At 40.0% G+C, this 22,446-nt stretch overlaps 2 protein-coding genes and 2 long non-coding RNA genes across 4 annotated transcripts; 3 read left to right on the forward strand and 1 right to left on the reverse strand.

The window, feature by feature from the left end:
* The first annotated feature begins 2,834 nt into the window (after window positions 1–2,834).
* LOC146386315 (uncharacterized) lies at window positions 2,835–4,379 on the forward strand. The gene is made up of 3 exons (XR_014800574.1): window positions 2,835–2,900; window positions 4,053–4,198; window positions 4,302–4,379. It is a non-coding gene; the product is annotated as an uncharacterized LOC146386315 (long non-coding RNA).
* Window positions 4,380–5,440: 1,061 nt separating this feature from the next.
* LOC146386316 (uncharacterized) lies at window positions 5,441–7,220 on the forward strand. Its single transcript, XR_014800573.1, has 4 exons — window positions 5,441–5,586; window positions 5,672–5,877; window positions 6,710–7,047; window positions 7,124–7,220. It is a non-coding gene; the product is annotated as an uncharacterized LOC146386316 (long non-coding RNA).
* Window positions 7,221–7,257: 37 nt separating this feature from the next.
* On the forward strand, window positions 7,258–8,877 carry LOC146386317 (uncharacterized). Its single transcript, XM_084930111.1, has 4 exons — window positions 7,258–7,263; window positions 7,344–7,472; window positions 8,284–8,404; window positions 8,573–8,877. The coding sequence occupies exons 1-4, from the start codon at window positions 7,258–7,260 to the stop codon at window positions 8,875–8,877; spliced, it is 561 nt and encodes a 186-aa protein (XP_084786237.1).
* A 77-nt stretch (window positions 8,878–8,954) lies between these two features.
* LOC146386318 (uncharacterized) lies at window positions 8,955–13,159 on the reverse strand. Its single transcript, XM_084932433.1, has 7 exons — window positions 12,703–13,159; window positions 11,784–12,454; window positions 11,646–11,691; window positions 11,128–11,219; window positions 10,676–10,786; window positions 10,278–10,554; window positions 8,955–9,408 (listed from the first exon to the last, which is right to left on the reverse strand). The coding sequence occupies exons 1-7, from the start codon at window positions 12,742–12,744 to the stop codon at window positions 9,199–9,201; spliced, it is 1,449 nt and encodes a 482-aa protein (XP_084788559.1). The 5' UTR covers window positions 12,745–13,159; the 3' UTR covers window positions 8,955–9,198.
* Window positions 13,160–22,446: the final 9,287 nt, after the last annotated feature.

Consider the following 22,446-nt stretch of genomic DNA (forward strand, 5'->3'; position numbering starts at 1 on the left):
AGAAATTATTGTTGATGCTGTAGAAGAATTCACTCTCTGGATCTTCTTATTTTTTCTTTTTTTCTGGATCCTTTTCCAAGTCTAGAACATTATGGTCTGTGTATTGAAATGTTCTCAGTTCCAGATTCTCATAACCAGAAATTCAATGAATTATAGTGATATTGTTGCCGGATACAGATGAAGTTCTTTCAGATTGTGCCATGCGTTGTGTATCATGTCACATATGTATTCGTACCTCCAGTGTAAGATGAACATCAGTATTTGTCCAGCTCCAGGACCAAGCCAAAGTGTTGGTCATCAGATGACCTTGGCTTGTTCCTGTGTTCCATTGAGTTTAATGAATACTTTACAGTTTGTGGTCCATGTATTTTGAATTTTTCCCTCTTTCTTCAAGTAGCGTGCTTTCCTGTCAATGTCCGCATTTAGTTTTTTCATCATGTCTTCCTTCATGAAGACATCGGATCCTTTCAGATTCTTTCCTTGTTTTATCAGTGCGATTTGTGTTGAAGATGGCTGGTTTGTCACTGTCATTTTTTCAGGGTAGAGGGTGGCAAGCCTCAGTGTTGTTGTAGTCCACTTTAACACCATTGGACCATAAAGGTAACCACTTGATGTTCCGTGGAGTTGGCATCTTTCTCTCCTGGCCCTCCTACGCTGTGAGAAGCCCGAGCATCAAGAAGCGCTGTGTGCAGGCAGGAAATTGGACCCAAAATGCAGTACTCACAACACACGGGAATGAACTCAAAATAAAGCTTTATTTATTAACTCAAAGGAGAGATACTAAACTAGACTGGGAAAATATAAACTTCACAGAGAGGCACACTAGGGAACAGCATGAGGGATGACATAAATACACAGAAGGCAATGAGGGACGTGGGAACACGCGAGGAGCACAGCTGAGGACAATTACACATAGTGCAGAGTGGGACAAAGGAGTCTGTTGGTGTCACGACTGGGGCAGCAGCCGTGTGTTGTGTGGAAAAGAGGACTTGAAGGCAGCACTTACTGAGATGTGAGCGTAGTTTATTATGAAAACAGAATACAAAGTGGGGATGGCAAAACAGAACTAAGGATAAACTAAACTGTGAGAAACTAAACCATAGAACAGCAAACCTGAACACAAAGGGAGGACAGCAGGGAGAACACGCAGTGGATTCACGGAGATGACGGAGTAATGCAGAGAAACACAGGGAATGAACACAGAGGATGAATACAGACGACGCGATGAGGAACAGAGGCAGACACACACTTTAAATACACAGAGGGACACTGGGAAATCACACACAGGTGGGAGACACAGCTGGACCTGATTAACCTGACGAGACAGGGGAACAGTAACAGCAGGGACCAACAGAGGGAGCACAAACTCAGAAACCCAGTATCCAAAACCCCAAAACACAAACCATCCCAAAAAAGCCCACAAATAATAATGATGATAACAACAATAAATACACCAAACACAAAATTACTGAGTCCACGGACTCAGGACCATGACAGTTGGTCTAAGATTATGGGAGATGCAATCGTTCGCTGAGGAGACTCCTCTGGTTGTTTATGACTATATGCAGAGGATACCCAACATTGTCCATAATGTCTAGCCGTTTTTGTAGTGTCCTCTTCTCTGCCATTGTCATCAGTGTCTAGCTTTATGCTGACCACAGAGCCAGCCTTCCTGATCTGTTATTGTATATTTTTCATGTTTGTACAGAATGTTGTATTTTTTTAAATTGTTATTGTGATGCATGTGTTTTTGACTTTTGCTGCCTTGATGCCAGGTCTCTCTTGGTAATGAGATTTTAATGTAAATGAGATTTTTACCTGGATAAATAAAGGACTAATAAGTGAAGATATGGGAAAGTTGTTGAAGCTAGGTTAAGACAAAAGGTGATGAACAGTGAGCAATAGTATGGCTTCATGCTGAGAAAGAGCTCTACAGATGCAATGTTGGCTTTGCTCTGATGTTTGTTGTAGAGAAATTTTAAAGAAAGTCTGGGACTATGGGGGGCAGGAGTCAACCTCATTTAGCATTTATGTCTGAAAGTTCAAAATACACAGCAACAAAAACCGAAATGAACAAGGAAATCACAAAAAGTACAAATCTATGGAGTTAAATCAGGGCCATAATGTTTGTGTAGTTAAAAGAAAAATTTGAAATCGAAAATATGTAAACTGAAAGCAAAAGTCACATTTTTAGAGTGAACTTTGAAAAAGAAAGAGTTGGATTTAAAATAAAATCAAACGTTTTGAATATTTGTATTAACTGAAAACCCAATGGTTCTTTTATCTATAATTTCTCTGAGTAAACTTTATTTAAAAATTTTCAGTAATCTTTTTTTCATTATTATTATTTTTAAAAAATCTATTCAGTCTCAGATTACATTTTTTTCAGATTCAGATCTTTTAAATTAATGTACAAAAAAAAATTCTTCAGGTTCGGATTTTTCTCTTAGCTTCAATTTTTTTTTTTCACTTTCAGATCTCTATTTTTCAGTTACAGACTTTTGGCCCTGTTTTGGCCTGGTGGGCGTGGCTACACAGAGAGGGGCGGGGAATCATGAGTGACAGCAGACCGCTGCAGGCTCAAGATGGTCCATTTTTCATGTTGCCTTCAGGAAACCTGGGAATGAACATAATTTATCAAACACCTCCTGCACTGTATTATTTGATAATGTTTAGAAAACATGTCATGCATAACTGCTAAAACTCAGTTACTAAAGCTCTTTCAAGCAGTAATGTGTACAAATTACGCCGTAACTGATCAATTATGAGACGTTTTCCCAGCCACTACGTGAGAAGTGGTCAAAGTAGCGCGCATTGTATCAGGTGGGGGCTGCTGTTAACTTGTCCCTCAGTGAACGATGGCGTCGTCTTCCAACAACACTGCTGGCGCGAACAATCAGGTGAGTGTTTAAGTTTGGAACAATTACACTGCAGTCTGTGAATACTACGAATTTAAGAAGTGGCTATTGTTACGGTTAATTTTTCGGCTATTCTGTTTTTTTATCTTATAACGTTTTTTGCTGAAATGCTAGCTCAACAGAAAAGCCTCGCTATCATTTTCGGCTGAAACTTACTTCGAAAGGTAAAGTAATATTAACAATTTGATCCTTCCCCAAAAATATGGAAAACATTTTAAAAGACTCCATAACTAATCGGGCTTGGGATGCAGTCTTCATCACCTGCGCTACGGCAATGTTGCAAGACTCTCATCCATCCATTATCTGGTTCCGGGCTCCGCTGGCGGGGCCAGCAGCTTTAGTAAATAGACCCAGACTACCCTCTCCCCAGCCACTTTAGCCTGCTCCTCAGGAGGAATCCTTGTTTCTTCAAACAGTGTGCTGGTCATTCTCGGTCTTGATGCTTAAATCTAATCAAATCAATCATTTGATTTGTTATTACTCAATAATGTACGCCTTTGCAATGCTACAAATTATCACGAGGGAAAAACGTGTCAAATTTTCACGGTTTTCCTACAATATACATATGCGTGAGTTATAGATAAAAAGCAATAATAGTATCATGTTCTAAAGCAAGAAGTAAGAGATCTTTTTCAGAAGGCCTTTTTTCCCCCAAGTAATGTGCAGCTGAATGATTCCAGTTGAAATGACAGAACTGCAAAATCTTCCCTAAACTATGTGTCATGTTTAAGTAAATAACAATAAATGATGTGTCAACATGTTATTTGCAATTATTACTTTAGAGCATGTGAAAACAGCACTGGTGATTCACTGGTCATCACATAGAAAATGAAAGGCCATTAAAAACAAGAATTAATTAAGATAATTAATTATTTAAAATGAAAACTAAAGCATGTTGTATGTAACATATTATAGAATAACTAATTATTTAGAGAAAAAAAACGTGATTAACCCCTCACACGACGCTCAAACATAGACATTTCTCAAACCATGGTATCGGGGGAGTTTTAACGAGTACTTTAGAAAATCTGGTATCGAGGCCGATACCGGTATCGGTGCATCCCTATGTTTAACATATTTCATAATTTCTGTTATGTTTTACCTATTAATTTTTTTTATATATGTGTTTTTTAGAATGTGAACTACAATTCTACAGTGGAAGCCGCTGCACAGAATCTTATTACTGTGCTCACTCAGAATCTTTCTCAGGGACAGCACCAGGCAGCACAGGGAGTAAGGCAGGAACAGGGACCTCCCTCTGTAGATCAAGAGATGGCAAGGTTTTAAATTAAATATGAAAATAAATTATTTAAAAAGTTTTTAACCTTTTTGGTGTGTTATAACTGTGCTGTCATTTTCATGTATTTTTCTAATTCCGTTCAGATCTTTCCCTGGTTTCTTTGGAAAAAAAAGTTTTCTTGGAAAACGAAAGATGCATAATCCAAGGATCCCTGTGACACCACCTTTTGAAGCATGGAAGCCTTTCAGTTTTTATGTATACTTGCTGAACTGTAATGCAGAAACAACACCTACCTCCTCTGAGGAATTTCAGCTTGCACAGGCAGGACTGGGTAAAAGACATCTCACAATGTCCAGGGACATGAACCATGAAGAGGTTAAAGGAATATATATATATACTTATATGTCTCTGTAAAGATCATCAAGTCTGCAGGCATCACAATATTGATCTTCTTCAGCAGTTATTTGGACTTCTTCAAAGTGAATATCCTAAAATGCAGGGTCTGACTGGAGGATGGTTGCTCTACAAGGCTACAGGTTGGGGTAACAAATGTTTATTACATGATAGTCCCATAATTTGCACCTATGTGAACTAGATCTGGGCTCTATTTTTTTCAGGCGGTCAGGGTAAAAGGAAACTGACACTGGTCCCTCCTGATTCTGAAGGTTACACAGGGACCCTAATACGCAGTATGACAGGAAATGGGAAAAACTTGCTGTATATAGTACCTTTACAGCAAGAATTTGACCTTACTCCGTTACCTCCTGATGCAGTTGAATTTAAAAATATGCCCAAAGCACAATGCCAAACATGCAAAGTAAGTCTGCCATTGCATATTTTGGCTCTTCATGTGCAGGAGTGCACAGAGTCTGGGTCTTCAGCTGAGGACACAGAGGTACATACATCTTAGAACAATATATGCATTTATTTTAATGAAATTGCATTGCATTGAAATGGCAATAAAAAAATTGTCCCACTTTTTTTTATCTTAATCAGCAATGTTATATGTCTATTAATTATGATAGGCATGTCAAACCGAGGTCCAAATAGTGTCCCTGCAGCCTTCTGAAGAGCACACCGACACAGAGGAATTGGATGAAGAAGTAATATCTTAATAGAAATGAGTATAGACCATTAACATAACTACAATGGAACTCTATTCAATATTTTAACTCTCATTTCTGTTTTAGAAACTTCAGTGTCCTATCTGTAACTTGAAATTTGCACCTTATTTCCTTGAAATCCATGCAAGAACATGTGGAGAAAGGTAGTTGAAAAAGCAGGGCTTTTAAAATTACATATAGGATATAACATCTTGAGAATTTCCCATTGACACACCAACTTTTTCTTTATTTTTATTAGAAGCAAAAATGTAATAGACGTGGATGAAATTGAGGAGAACATAGTAGAAGAGGACCATATGAAAAGGTAAAAAACATCACACACACAGATGACTATTAATACTCTGAACTGAATAAAGAGTGTTTATTCTTTCATTTATGGATTTTTTTAGTGTCGACGATGTGTTGGATGCGATTTGTCAAAGAGTTGATGTGGAGAAGCAGTTCAGCATCCTTATTTCAAGAACAAACATTCTGGAGAGAGGCCTTCTGCAGTGGCAACGTCAAAAAAAAAATTCACCCACTGCCATGTTGAAGGTGTCCTTCTTTGGGGAAGCAGGAATCGACACTGGTGCCCTTCGAAAAGAATTTCTCACAGGTGAACTTAAAGAGATCAATTACTCGTATTATCGTATTATTTATGTTGAAGAAATGACCAATCCCTAAATTTTATACTTCTGTAATATATATTTTATCTTCTAAGTGAACTCTGCTCCAGTTGTGTTGTAAATATGACTATATTTCTCCTTTACTAAACTATACATCAATCATGTTTATAATTTGGGATGGACTGATATGAAAGTTCTTGGCCGAAACCAAAAATGAGAAAACCAAGGTCGAAAACCAAAACACCGGTAACACAGGGAAAATAGTCTTTTTTTTTAACCATAGCATGGCTGTGATGTGACTATGTTGTGTTATGAGCTTACTGGTTTGGTGTTGATAAAAGGTGTCAATATTATTGTCTCAAGTACACCTTTCTGTATACTATGATTTCTTTTTTGAATCATCCATCCATCCATCCATCCATTTTCTTGGCCGCTTATCCCTTGTGGGGTCGCGGGGAGTGCTGGTGCCTATCTCCAGCGGTCACAGGGCGAGAGGCGGGGTACAACCTGGATGGGTCGCCAGTCCATCGCAGGGCATCTTTTTTGAATCAATATTTTCATTTTGAATGGAATTTTTACATATCTGGAACAGATGTATGATGTTCCTTCAGTACATCTGTCATGTTAAGCCTTCAAAATCAGTGAGACACATTATGATATATATATATATATATATATATATATATATATATATATATATATATATATATATCAGTATTGCCTCAAATGAAAAAAATACTGTGATATGAAAAAAATCTTATTTCACCCAGCTCTAAATGAATGTTTTACATCGGATAATTCATAACTTTCTTCTCTCAATAGAAATGGTCGCCGGAATCGAGACTCGTTTCTTTGAAGGACCACCACACCAAAAAAGTCCACGCTATTCCCTTACTGACTTTGACAGTGGACTCTTCAGGCATGTTTATTTTAAAGAAAGGGAAAACTGTCATGTTTTATACTATAAGCAATACACTCATGCTGTTTGTATAAGTAGGACTGTTGGTGAGATTCTGGCCGTCAGTTTGGCACAAGGAGGTCCTGCCCCTACATTTTTCAGCCAGTGGGCTTACAGTTACCTCTGCAATGGGCAGATCAACCCAACACAGCTGGATAAAAATACAGTGGCAGATTCACAGTTGCGGTTACTGATTGACCAGGTGCTGTATAACTAGTAAAAATATTGCCTTAGTACACATTGCAGCTATATAATTTCATCTGTTAAATTACTTGTAGGTGGAATCTTCAACTGAGCAGTCACTTCAGGGCCTTACTGATGAGATTTTAAACTGTGGATTCACTGGAGCCATCTCAGTTCAAAACAAGGAACCGATTGTCCGGTATGCTGTGACATGTTTTCGTTTTTCTATATGAATGTAAGAAAAATAGCATCTGAAGATGTTGTTTAATCTCTTTTTTGTACCCACAGAGCCATTACACTTCATGCTGTGCTTAGATTGCAGCCAATATTGGAACATTGTTGGAACAACTCAAGGAGGGTTTGCAGCTGTATGGCCTCCACCTGCTGATTAAGCAATACCCAGAAATCTGCCAGCCTCTCTTCGTCCTTGGGGGAGATGTGAAAGTGAGTACAAACGTATTTTCAGTTTTACATGTATGTATTACATACATTTACACATTTTGTTACATTACAGACACAAATATGAATCTATTTTATTTGAACTCTAAATGAAACACCTACACAAAGTGGTGTACATTAGAGAAGTGGAACAAAAATCATACATGATGCCAAATATTTATTACAAATAAATAACTGAAAAGTGTGGTGTGTGTAATTATTCAGCCCCCTTTGGTCTCAGTGTAGTCAGTTGCCCATAGACATTTCCTGATGATTGCTAAACATACAGTAAAGCCAGGGCAACAATAGAAAAACAAAACATTTCCATGTGTTAGAACGGCCCAGTCAATGTCCAGATCTAAATCCAATCCAGAATCTGTGGCAAGATCTGAAAACTGCTGTTCACAAACGCTGTCTATCTAATCTGACTGAGCTGGAGCAGTTTGGCAAAGAAGAATGAGCAAGAATGTCAGTCTGTAGATGTGCAAAGCTGGTAGAAAAATACCCTAAAAGACTGGGAGCTGTAATTGCAGCAAAAGGTGTTTCTAAAAAGTATTGACTGAGGGGGCTGAATAATTACACACACCACACTTTTCAGTTATTTATTTGTAAAAAAATGTTTGGAATCATGGATGAATTTTGTTACAATTCTCAATTGTTTACCACTTTTTATTGGTCTTTTATGTTGAATTCCAATAAAATATATTCATGTTTGTGGCTATAATGTGACAAACTGTGGAAATGTTCTAGGGCCCGAATACTGCAGCCCTGAAGTAATCAAGCCGTTGGGTTGCTTTGCTTTCTAATATCATCATAGGTCAGTGCCGAGTTTGTCATGGCGTCCATTCACCCTCAGCTGAGTGAGAAGGGAACCTCCAAGCATCAGGTTGAGCTGGACCTGGTTAACTTCATTCAGGACTTGCTTTATGAGTCAGAAGGTAAATGGTTATTTTTGTCTAGTTTATAGTTGTCACATTCCAAAATTATATTCTAAGGATTTTGTGACAAAAGTTACACTTGTATCGAATTCAAATATTTAGATATTTTTTTTGTCCAAAAGGCCAGGGTTCTTCAAAACGTCTTAAAATTCACTCTTATCGTAACAGAAGGTCAAGAACATGTAGCTGACGAAGATGGCCCAAGATCTATCACACCTGCCAGGTTTCTGCAATGGATCACCGGTCAAGGCCATGTTCCTCTCCTCCCCTCAGAAAAGAAGGACTTTGCTGTGGTGGTAAAATTTAATCACAATTGTGAAGCTGACTTTGGAAATCACAGCATCTGCTATCCTGTTGTGTCATCCTGTGCTAAGACCATTGTCCTGCCTGTGAAACATATGAAGTCCTATAGTCAATTCAGAATGGTTCTGCTGGAGGCTTTTCATCTTGGCCAGGAATTTAACAATGTGTAAAGCATAGCATTGTCTATCAATAGTTTTGAGGTGTAACTCAAAATGCTGCTCCTTCCATTTAATGTTCAGGAAGCACATTTCAAAGTTGGAGATTGACAGCCAGAGTTCTTTAATGAGTGGCATGAAGCACACAAAAACATACAGGTTTACTGTTGAAAAATGTGCCAGAGACAAAAAAAAAATAGTTTGTAATGTGATGTTTGAGTGTTCACATAAAAATTTCCTGGCAGGTTCATTTTACATGTATATCACATCAAATAAAAGTCTGAGCTATTCATGAACCTTCTCTGGGTTGAAAATTCAAAATAAAAATGTTGCCGCCTAGGAACGGTGAGTTAGTACAAAGTTAAGTACATCCAAATAAATGTCTCGGCCATGTGACTGAGAGGGCCTTGTTACATTGACAGTGTCTCTTAGTCTTGCCATGTCCTCCTCAGATAGAGGACATTCAACAGATGGAAGAATTACTCCAGGATTGCTCCCATCCAGCTCACCAATAGAGTTGACATCCAAGTACGCATCCTCGATTTCCTGTGATGATTTAAAAAAAAAGATATTTCAAATGACAATTCAAAAACAGTGTTGGGAAATTCAAGACAAACAGTCAGCTCCATAAATATTGGAACATGGGAATTCTACTTTTGGCTCTATATGCCACGCAATGGATTTGAAATTAAACTAACACGATTGGCTATAACTGCAGAGGTATTTGAACTGTTTTCATATGTGCCTTCCACTTAAGGGACCAAAAGTAATGGAACAATTGGCTTCTCTGATGTTCCATGGCCAGGGATGTGATATTCTTGTATTTAGTGAAGCAACTCCTGACAAAAACAGCAGGATAAATTTTGAAGTGTTTTGGGCAATATATCTGCTCATATTCAGCCAAATGCTTCGAAACTCATGAGGCAGCACTTGATGGTCCAGATGGACAATCACTTAAAGCATTCTGCAGAAAAAAAACAAATAGTTAAAAGAAGTGGAATGTTATGCAGTGGCCACGTCAATCACTTGACCTGGATCTGACGGAGCAGTGTTTCATTGCTGAAGACAAAATTGAAGGGCAAATGCCTCAATAATAGCTGGAAGTGAAGACAGTTGCAGTAGAGGCCTGACAGAGCATCAGCAGGTATGAAGCCCAACATCTGCTGAAGTCTCTGCGATCCAGTTTCAGTTATGATTAATGTTCTGTCTCATTACTTTTGGTAACTTAACAAGTGGGGGGTACACATGCAGACTGTTGTAACTCCTACAACTTTTAACTGATTTGGATGCAAATACCCTCAACTTAAAGCTGATAGTCTGCAGTGACAGCACACCGTGTTTTTTTCAACATCTCCAAGTGCACTTTTTGAAACTTGATTAAAGAGGGATTGTATAATTTAGATTTGTTTTAGTACCTCCACTGTGTCTGGAGTATCAACTGGATTCTGGTGGAGTCCCAGTGTCCACAGTTGTTGTGGGGACAGATTCCTCTCTGTCCTTAGAGGGTGGTTATCCCAACCCTGTCTAAAGACATCCAGATCCCTCTGCAGACGTGGAAGAAATGTATGTTGGACACAAAACATGTGGACACCATCAGTTGGATCCAGAAGGCCTTCATCCTCGAGGTTGTGAAGGGTTTCATAGTGCACGCTTGAAACAGCCATCCACACATCTCGCCACAAGCGCTCTATTCTGTTCAACATCAAAATATGGCAACGTTTTCAGAATTTTACCCAGAAATTCACTGAATTGAAAAATATATAAGAACATTTTTCTTATTTCCATGGGACATTTATACAAATACTACACATACCTTTGGTTGTGAACACTCTTGCCTGACAGAAAGCTTCCTCTTCCACAGCCCCGGATGGTGAACATGCATCTTGCTATTCCAACATTTTCCACCCCTTGATCCCCTCGAACTCTGAAACAAAATTAAACATCGACAGTACAATTTGTTTTAAATCTAAAAAAAACATGTCACTCTTAAAATTTATTGCAGCCTTTGTGTTTTTAATATAATTTTACTTTAGACTGGTTATTAGAAGTTTATTGTTTTGGTCATTCAACAGTGTGCAGCACACCTTTCAAGAATTCTAAATGTTTGAACCATTTAAACAAGTGTATGGGGATTTATAAACAACTGATCATATAGGCTACAGTTTACATATTGCATGTCAAAATAATTACACTGCTAATCAGGGGGGGAATCATATTTACACATTTGCACAATCATTGTGAAAATTAATTTTGTGTAGATTTTACCTCAATGGAAAGCCATACTTTTGTACAGCCTCCAAGAAGAAAGCAAGTGCAGTTGATGCTCTGTTGTTGGCAGCAGCACCCAGGTACATGATCTAGAGATGTAAATATCATTAAGTGGAAACTTGGTCAAGTCAAGTTACTATAATTAAAGATAGAAACATGTTTATCAGGTATTGTAGCTTGGTACATTTATTTTATATTTATAAGTACAAGAAAAAAAGCAGGCTACATAATTCCCAAGGTAGCAAGCTGCCATGAGATGTAGCAGTACTTGTAATCAACTATTCACCCAAATGCAAAGGGTAAAAAAAAAAATCCTTTTAGCAACTTGAAGAATTAGTTTACCAAGCATTTATAGTCACCAAATACTGACAAACATAAACAGATTAGGAACATTTTGTTTTACAGAAGGATCTCTATATTACAGTATATGGTAAGTTTTATGGTAGACCAAAACACAAGTATTTCACTTTTCAATTAACATCTCATTCAGCTCAATTTTGAAAGTGAAAAATCACCTTTCTTGAGTACCCATCTATCCCTCCGAATATCACCAGGCCAAATCTGTAAAAAGAACAACAAAAAACAACAACTAGGGCATTAACAGGTATAAAACATAATTCAGTATTTAGCAGTATTGTCAGACTTCATCCTACCTTATTAGTTTATGGTTTGTGTCTATATGCATCAAGTAAAGAGGACCTTGCAGTGAATATGTCCTTCGGACCACAAATCCCAGCCTTGTCATTCTTGAGAAAATACCAGCAGAGTCCACACGGTGCATCGACGAGTACACTCTCTTCCACTGTACATGGTGGCCCATGGCTTGAAGCATCCCTTTCATCATCCTGTATCCAACATGAGGTGTTCTTGTCTTTATAGATCTTACTAAATTGTCCAGCTCTTCATCACTTGTTGTACTGTAGCACTGCTTTATGGAAATGCCATATTCATGCAAACGACGTTTCACTGTCCTCACAGATATTCCAAGAAGTTTTGCAATTTGGGTGATTGATAAGAACATTTCTGTCAGTATCTGGAGCTGTACAGGCAATACATTGTAATTTGGACGTCCCAGCTTTCCTTCTGACACTGACATCTGAGAGGGGGTTTGTTCATTGACGTCCTCCATACTGAGCACAGTTGACAGCTCTATCAGAGCATTTATAATACTTTGAGGGATCTCAACCTGATCGGACAAAGATCTTAAAAGGACCATCTCATGGTCGATAACAAACTGCAAATAGTCCACATCGAGGGGTTGTCTGTGCATGACCTGGGAAACTTTATGCAGTAGTCGCTGAAGCATCTCTCTTTTTAGCTGCTCCTAAATTAAATACAAAGAATTTTACGTTACTTCACTAACTTTGTTGTTCTCCAAGCTTACAGATCAACTAGGACGTAAGTTTCAGCCGAAAATGATAGCGAGGCGTTTCTGTTGAGCTAGCATTTCAGCAAAAAACGTTATAAGATAAAAAAACAGAATAGCCGAAAAATTAACCGTAACAATAGCCACTTCTTAAATTTGTAGTATTCACAGACTGCAGTGTAATTGTTCCAAACTTAAACACTCACCTGATTGTTCGCGCCAGCAGTGTTGTTGGAAGACGACGCCATCGTTCACTGAGGGACAAGTTAACAGCAGCCCCCACCCGATACAATGCGCGCTACTTTGACCACTTCTCACGTAGTGGCTGGGAAAACGTCTCATAATTGATCAGTTACGGCGTAATTTGTACACATTACTGCTTGAAAGAGCTTTAGTAACTGAGTTTTAGCAGTTATGCATGACATGTTTTCTAAACATTATCAAATAATACAGTGCAGGAGGTGTTTGATAAATTATGTTCATTCCCAGGTTTCCTGAAGGCAACATGAAAAATGGACCATCTTGAGCCTGCAGCGGTCTGCTGTCACTCATGATTCCCCGCCCCTCTCTGTGTAGCCACGCCCACCAGGCCAAAACAGGGCCAAAAGTCTGTAACTGAAAAATAGAGATCTGAAAGTGAAAAAAAAAAATTGAAGCTAAGAGAAAAATCCGAACCTGAAGAATTTTTTTTTGTACATTAATTTAAAAGATCTGAATCTGAAAAAATGTAATCTGAGACTGAATAGATTTTTTAAAAATAATAATAATGAAAAAAAGATTACTGAAAATTTTTAAATAAAGTTTACTCAGAGAAATTATAGATAAAAGAACCATTGGGTTTTCAGTTAATACAAATATTCAAAACGTTTGATTTTATTTTAAATCCAACTCTTTCTTTTTCAAAGTTCACTCTAAAAATGTGACTTTTGCTTTCAGTTTACATATTTTCGATTTCAAATTTTTCTTTTAACTACACAAACATTATGGCCCTGATTTAACTCCATAGATTTGTACTTTTTGTGATTTCCTTGTTCATTTCGGTTTTTGTTGCTGTGTATTTTGAACTTTCAGACATAAATGCTAAATGAGGTTGACTCCTGCCCCCCATAGTCCCAGACTTTCTTTAAAACTTCTCTACAACAAACATCAGAGCAAAGCCAACATTGCATCTGTAGAGCTCTTTCTCAGCATGAAGCCATACTATTGTCACTTGGTGTTCGCTCGCTCTGCGGTAGAGTATCACTTCCTGTTCCTGCTCAAACACAGTGGTGTTTCTGAGTAGCTTATTTGCTTAGCAATTTAATTAACAACTTTTAAATACATTCTTCTTTCATAGTATAATCTTCACGTGCTTCATCCGAAGCACACTTTCTGTGTACTCACTACCTAATTTATAGCCAAAGTATTCACTCACTGTCTCTGTACTGTTTCGCTAGCTTAGCTTAGCTCGTAGCCGACTCGTTAGCACCATGGCTACTTCACCTGTCCCTCCTGCACTTTCTTGCTCATTGTGTCAGATGTTTAGTTACTCCTCGGCCTCCTTTAGCAGTAATGATATCTGTAACAAATGTAGCATATTTGCAGCTCTGGAGGCCAGGATTACTGAATTGGAGACTCGGCTTCGCACCCTTCATTCACCCGTAGCTAGCCAGGCCCCTGTAGCTGGTGCAGCCGAAGATAGCGTAGGCCCCGCTAGCTGTTCCCCGGCAGACCCCAAGCAGCTGGGGAAAGAGGGCGGCTGGGTCACGGTGAGGAGGAAGCATAGTCCTAAACAGAAGCCCCAGGTACACCACCAACCCGTTCATGTGTCTAACCGTTTTTCCCCACTCGGTGACACACCCGCCGGGGGTCAAACTCTGGTAATTGGTGATTCTGTTCTCAGACATGTGAAGCTAGAGACACCGGCAACCATAGTCAATTGTCTTCCAGGGGCCAGAGCAGGCGACATTGAAGGAAATTTAAAACTGCTGGCTAAGGGTAAACGTAAATTCAGTAAAATCATAATTCACGTCGGCAGTAATGACACCCGGTTACGCCAATCGGAGGTCACTAAAATCAATATTGAATCGATGTGCAACTTTGCTAAAACAATGTCGGACTCTGTAGTTTTCTCTGGTCCCCTCCCCAATCAGACCAGGAGTGACATGTTTAGCTGCATGTTCTCCTTAAATTGCTGGCTGTCTGAGTGGTGTCCCAGAAACGATGTGGGCTTCATAGATAATTGGCAAACCTTCTGGAGGAAACCTGGTCTTGTTAGGAGAGACGGCATCCATCCCACTTTGGATGGAGCAGCTCTCATTTCTAGAAATATGGACAAATTTATTAAACCCCCCAAAATATGACTATCCAGAGTTGGGACCAGGAAGCAGAGTTGCAGTCTTACACGCCTCTCTGCAGCTTCTCTCCTCCTGCTACCCCCCCAAAAACCCATCTCCATAGAGACTGTGTCAGCTTCCAAAAAGACTAAAAACAAACTAAAAACCAGCAACAAACAACTTAAACATAAACAATTACAAAGAAAGAACAGTACAGTATCCACATCTGAACCAAAGAGTAAAACAGTGAAATGTGGATTATTAAATATTAGGTCTCTCTCCTCCAAGTCTCTGTTAGTACATGACTTAATAATTGATCAACAAATTGATTTACTCTGCCTTACAGAAACCTGGTTGCAGCAGGATGATTATGTTAGTTTAAATGAATCAACACCCCCGAGTCATTCTAACTACCAGAAACCTCGAAGCACAGGCCGAGGGGGCGGTGTGGCAGCAATTTTTCACACCAGCCTATTAATTAATGAAAGACCAAGACAGACTTTTAATTCATTTGAAAGCCTGATGCTTAACATTGTCCACCCCAGCTGTGAAACTCAGAAACCAGTCTTACTTGTTATCATCTATCGTCCACCTGGGCCTTACACAGAGTTTCTGTCTGATTTCTCAGACTTTATATCTAATTTAGTTCTGAGCTCAAATAAAATAATTATTGTGGGTGATTTTAACATCCATGTAGATGCTAAAAATGACAGCCTCAACATGGCATTTAGTCTGTTATTAGACTCAATTGGCTTCTCTCAAAATGTAAAAGAACCCACCCACCACTTTAATCACACTCTAGATCTTGTTTTAACATATGGCATAGAAACTGAACATTTAACAGTGTTTCCTGAAAACCCTCTCCTGTCTGATCATTTCCTGATAACATTTACATTTACAATAATTGATTACACAGCAGTGGAGAGTAGATTTTATCAAAGTAGATGTCTTTCTGAAAGCGCTGTAACTAAGTTTAAGAATATAATCCACCCACTGTTATCATCTTCAATGCCCTGTACCAACACAGAGCAGAGCAGCTATCTGAACGCTACCCCAACAGAGGTCGATTATCTTGTTAATAATTTCACCTCCTCACTACGTACGACTCTGGATACTGTAGCTCCAGTGAAAACCAAGGTCTCTAATCAGAAGTACCTGACTCCGTGGTATAATTCTCAAACACGTACCCTAAAGCAGATGACTCGTAATCTGGAGAGGAAATGGCGTGTCACAAATTTAGAGGATCATCATTTAGCCTGGAGAAATAGTTTGCTGCTTTATAAGAAAGCCCTCCGCAAAGCCAGAACATCTTACTATTCATCACTGATTGAAGAAAATAAGAACAACCCCAGGTTTCTCTTCAGCACTGTAGCCAGGCTGACAAAGAGTCAGAGCTCTGTTGAGCCAACCATCCCTTTAACGTTAACTAGTAATGACTTCATGAACTTCTTCACAAATAAAATTTTTATCATTAGAGAAAAAATTACCAGTAATCATCCCACAGATGTAATATTATCTACAGCTACTCTTAGTACCATTGATGTTAAGTTAGACTCTTTTCCTCCAATTGATCTTTCTGAGTTAACTTCAATAATTACTTCCTCCAAACCATCAACGTGTCTTTTAGACCCCATTCCTACAAAACTGCTCAAAGAAGTCCTGCCATTGATTAATTCTTCGATCTTAAATATGATCAACCTATCTCTAATAATCGGCTATGTACCACAGGCCTTCAAGCTGGCTGTGGTTAAACCTTTACTCAAAAAGCCATCTCTAGACCCAGCAGTCTTAGCTAATTATAGGCCAATCTCCAACCTTCCTTTCATATCAAAAATCCTTGAAAGAGTAGTTGTCAAACAGCTAACAGATCATCTGCAGAGGAATGGTTTATTTGAAGAGTTTCAGTCAGGTTTCAGAGCTCATCACAGCACAGAAACAGCTTTAGTGAAGGTTACAAATGATCTTCTTATGGCCTCTGACAGTGGACTCATCTCTGTGCTTGTCCTGCTAGACCTCAGTGCAGCGTTCGATACTGTCGACCATAATATCCTATTAGAGCGATTAGAACATGCTGTAGGTATTACAGGTACTGCACTGCAGTGGTTTGTATCATATCTATCTAATAGACTCCAATTTGTGCATGTAAATGGAGAGTCCTCTTCACACACTGAGGTCAATTATGGAGTTCCACAGGGTTCAGTGCTAGGACCAATTCTGTTTACAATATACATGCTTCCCTTAGGCAGCATCATTAGAAGACATAGCATACATTTTCACTGCTATGCAGATGACACCCAGCTCTATCTGTCCATGAAGCCAGATAACACACACCAATTAGTTAAACTGCAGGAATGTCTTAAAGACATAAAGACCTGGATGGCCGCTAACTTTCTGCTTCTTAATTCAGATAAAACTGAGGTTATTGTACTCGGCCCTGAAAATCTTAGAAATATGGTATCTAACCAGATTCATACTCTGGATGGCATTACCTTGGCCTCCAGTAACGCTGTGAGGAACCTTGGAGTCATTTTTGACCAGGACATGTCCTTCAACGCACATATTAAACAAATATGTAAGACTGCTTTCTTCCATTTGCGCAACATCTCTAAAATTAGAAATATCCTGTCTCAGAGTGACGCTGAAAAACTAGTTCATGCATTTATTACTTCCAGGCTGGACTACTGTAATTCATTATTATTAGGATGTCCAAAAAACTCACTGAAAAGCCTTCAGCTAATCCAAAATGCTGCAGCAAGAGTACTGACAGGGACTAGAAGGAGAGAGCATATTTCTCCTGTTTTGGCTTCCCTTCATTGGCTTCCTGTTAAATCCAGAATTGAATTCAAAATCCTGCTCCTCACATACAAGGTCTTAAATAATCAGGCCCCATCTTATCTTAATGACCTTGTAGTACCATATCACCCTATTAGAGCACTTCGCTCTCGCTCTGCAGGCCTACTTGTTGTTCCTAGAGTATTTAAAAGTAGAATGGGAGGCAGAGCCTTCAGTTTTCAGGCCCCTCTTCTGTGGAACCAGCTTCCAGTTTGGATTCGGGAGACAGAAACTATCTCTACTTTTAAGATTAGGCTTAAAACTTTCCTTTTTGCTAAAGCATATAGTTAGGGCTGGACCAGGTGACCCTGAATCCTCCCTTAGTTATGCTGCAATAGACGTAGGCTGCCGGGGGATTCCCAAGATGCATTGAGTTTTTCCTTTCCAGTCACCTTTCTCACTCACTATGTATTAATAGACCTCTCTGCATTGAATCATATCTGTTATTAACCTCTGTCTCTCTTCCACAGCATGTCTTTATCCTGTCTTCCTTCTCTCACCCCAACCGGTCGCAGCAGATGGCCGCCCCTCCCTGAGCCTGGTTCTGCCGGAGGTTTCTTCCTGTTAAAAGGGAGTTTTTCCTTCCCACTGTCGCCAAAGTGCTTGCTCATAGGGGGTCATATGATTGTTGGGTTTTTCTCTGTATCTATGAAGCGCCTTGAGGCGACTTTTGTTGTGATTTGGCACTATATAAATAAAATTGAATTGAATTGAATTGAATTGAATTGAATTATTGCTCACTGTTCATCACCTTTTGTCTTAACCTAGCTTCAACAACTTTCCCATATCTTCACTTATTAGTCCTTTATTTATCCAGGTAAAAATCTCATTTACATTAAAATCTCATTACCAAGAGAGACCTGGCATCAAGGCAGCAAAAGTCAAAAACACATGCATCACAATAACAATTTAAAAAAATACAACATTCTGTACAAACATGAAAAATATACAATAACAGATCAGGAAGGCTGGCTCTGTGGTCAGCATAAAGCTAGACACTGATGACAATGGCAGAGAAGAGGACACTACAAAAACGGCTAGACATTATGGACAATGTTGGGTATCCTCTGCATACAGGGAGTGCAGAATTATTAGGCAAATGAGTATTTTGTCCACATCATCCTCTTCATGCATGTTGTCTTACTCAAAGCTGTATAGGCTCGAAAGCCTACTACCAATTAAGCATATTAGGTGATGTGCATCGCTGTAATGAGAAGGGGTGTGGTCTAATGACATCAACACCCTATATCAGGTGTGCATAATTATTAGGCAATGTCCTTTCCTTTGGCAAAATGGGTCAAAAGAAGGACTTGACAGGCTCAGAAAAGTCAAAAATAGTGAGATATCTTGCAGAGGGATGCAGCAGTCTCAAAATTGCAAAGCTTCTGAAGCGCGATCATCGAACAATCAAGCGTTTCATTCAAAATAGTCAACAGGGTCGCAAGAAGCGTGTGGAAAAACCAAGGCGCAAAATAACTGCCCATGAACTGAGAAAAGTCAAGCGTGCAGCTGCCAAGATGCCACTTGCCACCAGTTTGGCCATATTTCAGAGCTGCAACATCACTGGAGTGCCCAAAAGCACAAGGTGTGCAATACTCAGAGACATGGCCAAGGTAAGAAAGGCTGAAAGACGACCACCACTGAACAAGACACACAAGCTGAAACGTCAAGACTGGGCCAAGAAATATCTCAAGACTGATTTTTCTAAGGTTTTATGGACTGATGAAATGAGAGTGAGTCTTGATGGGCCAGATGGATGGGCCCGTGGCTGGATTGGTAAAGGGCAGAGAGCTCCAGTCCGACTCAGACGGCAGCAAGGTGGAGGTGGAGTACTGGTTTGGGCTGGTATCATCAAAGATGAGCTTGTGGGGCCTTTTCGGGTTGAGGATGGAGTCAAGCTCAACTCCCAGTCCTACTGCCAGTTTCTGGAAGACACCTTCTTCAAGCAGTGGTACAGGAAGAAGTCTGCATCCTTCAAGAAAAACATGATTTTCATGCAGGACAATGCTCCATCACACGCGTCCAAGTACTCCACAGCGTGGCTGGCAAGAAAGGGTATAAAAGAAGGAAAACTAATGACATGGCCACCTTGTTCACCTGATCTGAACCCCATTGAGAACCTGTGGTCCATCATCAAATGTGAGATTTACAAGGAGGGAAAACAGTACACCTCTCTGAACAGTGTCTGGGAGGCTGTGGTTGCTGCTGCACGCAATGTTGATGGTGAACAGATCAAAACACTGACAGAATCCATGGATGGCAGGCTTTTGAGTGTCCTTGCAAAGAAAGGTGGCTATATTGGTCGCTGATTTGTTTTTGTTTTGTTTTTGAATGTCAGAAATGTATATTTGTGAATGTGGAGATGTTATATTGGTTTCACTGGTAAAAATAAATAATTGAAATGGGTATATATTTGTTTTTTGTTAAGTTGCCTAATAATTATGCACAGTAATAGTCACCTGCACACACAGATATCCCCCTAAAATAGCTAAAACTAAAAACAAACTAAAAACTACTTCCAAAAACATTCAGCTTTGATATTAATGAGTTTTTTGGGTTCATTGAGAGCATGGTTGTTGTTCAATAATAAAATTATTCCTCAAAAATACAACTTGCCTAATAATTCTGCACTCCCTGTATAGTCATAAACAACCAGAGGAGTCTCCTCAGCGAACGATTGCATCTCCCATAATCTTAGACCAACTGTCATGGTCCTGAGTCCGTGGACTCAGTAATTTTGTGTTTGGTGTATTTATTGTTGTTATCATCATTATTATTTGTGGGCTTTTTTGGGATGGTTTGTGTTTTGGGGTTTTGGATACTGGGTTTCTGAGTTTGTGCTCCCTCTGTTGGTCCCTGCTGTTAGTGTTCCCCTGTCTCGTCAGGTTAATCAGGTCCAGCTGTGTCTCCCACCTGTGTGTGATTTCCCAGTGTCCCTCTGTGTATTTAAAGTGTGTGTCTGCCTCTGTTCCTCATCGCGTCGTCTGTATTCATCCTCTGTGTTCATTCCCTGTGTTTCTCTGCATTACTCCGTCATCTCCGTGAATCCACTGCGTGTTCTCCCTGCTGTCCTCCCTTTGTGTTCAGGTTTGCTGTTCTATGGTTTAGTTTCTCACAGTTTAGTTTATCCTTAGTTCTGTTTTGCCATCCCCACTTCTGTTTTCATAATAAACTATGCTCACATCTCAGTAAGTGCTGCCTTCAAGTCCTCTTTTCCACACAACACACGGCTGCTGCCCCAGTCGTGACACCAACAGACTCCTTTGTCCCACTCTGCACTATGTGTAATTGTCCTCAGCTGTGCTCCTCGCGTGTTCCCACGTCCCTCATTGCCTTCTGTGTATTTATGTCATCCCTCATGCTGTTCCCTAGTGTGCCTCTCTGTGAAGTTTATATTTTCCCAGTCTAGTTTAGTATCTCTCCTTTGAGTTAATAAATGCAGAGCTAAAGTTCACACAGTCATAATGACAGTGCCACAATGAACATAGATATAAAGAGATATTGGCAGAGGATTCACCTGGCCAAGTAGTCAGAGGAGGCAGCTGGCTTGGAATACGAGGCAGGCCAAAGCAGAGGAAGCGGTTCCCAGCCCCACCCCTACTTGCTGTCACGGTTCTGGGTCAGTTTTGACCCAGTATTTTGAGTTCTTATGTTTTGGTTTATATTTGCATTATGAATTGTTTTTGATTTCTCTGGTGCTTTGATTATTATGATAAATCTATGTTTTAGTTATTCTGGTGAGGGATTAGTTCTTAGGGTTGTGTCTCATGTTTAGTGTAGGTTTAGTTCAGTGTCTAGTCTGTCTCTCTGTCTAGTCCGTGTCTTAGTAAAGTGTGTCCTGTTTCCTGTTTTACTTTGAAGGTTCATGTTCATGTGTGATGTCAGCGTGTTCAGTTTTACTTCTCCCCCGTCTTGTTAGCCCTTAATACTTCCAGCTGTGTTCCCCACCTGTGTGTTATCTCCCTGTGTTCTTCTGTGTGTATTTAAGTCGTGTCTTCTTTTGTTGTAGTCGCTGGTCCATCTGTGAATCTACTGCTGCTTTGTGGTTTTAGTTTTGTCCCAGTTTAGTTTAGCTTTTATTCGGTTTTGCCATTTTTCACTGTGTGCTTTATTTTCAATCATCTCAGCGAGTGCCTGCACTTGGATCCTCCTTTATTTTTCCTCACAGCTCTTCTCACTCGCCGTGACAGAACGGACCAGCCAGATTATGGATCCAGTGACATTTGCCCCTCCCAAGGAGCTTCGGGAGGTTATAATTGACTCTGCTTCCAGGTTAGTCAACCTATGGCTGGAGCATGAGGGAGAGGGATTTCTCGGCACTCTGGAAGGAAGGCTACAGCAGCTTAATTCCGGTCACCCCTGGCTATTGGACTCACTGCACCTGCTCGTACAAGATTTCATACTCCATGAACTTCATCTTCACCCCCTCACCACTACCGCTCGCCTGCTCGCCTCAATGGAGGACGTGTTGTCCGAACTGCCGGATGTGGAATTACCCGGCCTGTCAGAGAAGGAAGCGACATTTGCGCCGCCGGTGCTAGCTTCTTCTCCTGCAGTTACCCTCCACCACATATCCAGCATGGCCCTTGCCCTCCAGCAGGCCCAGGGGACCCACATCCCCCCCTGCTATAGTCCCCCATTAGATTTCCTTTCCTGCAGTTACCCTGTACCACATATCTAGCATGGACCTTGACCTCCAGCAGGCCCCATGGACCCACAACTAAGCCCCCCCACCACTAACAAAGCAGAACACCCCTGGCAAAATCCTCATGCCCCTGGTACTCCAGAAAGAAAATTCAAATG

The sequence above is a fragment of the Perissodus microlepis genome, chromosome 6 (genome assembly GCF_051167445.1).
Source record: "Perissodus microlepis isolate ML-2025 ecotype Zambia chromosome 6, ASM5116744v1, whole genome shotgun sequence".
Lineage (NCBI taxonomy): Eukaryota > Metazoa > Chordata > Actinopteri > Cichliformes > Cichlidae > Perissodus > Perissodus microlepis.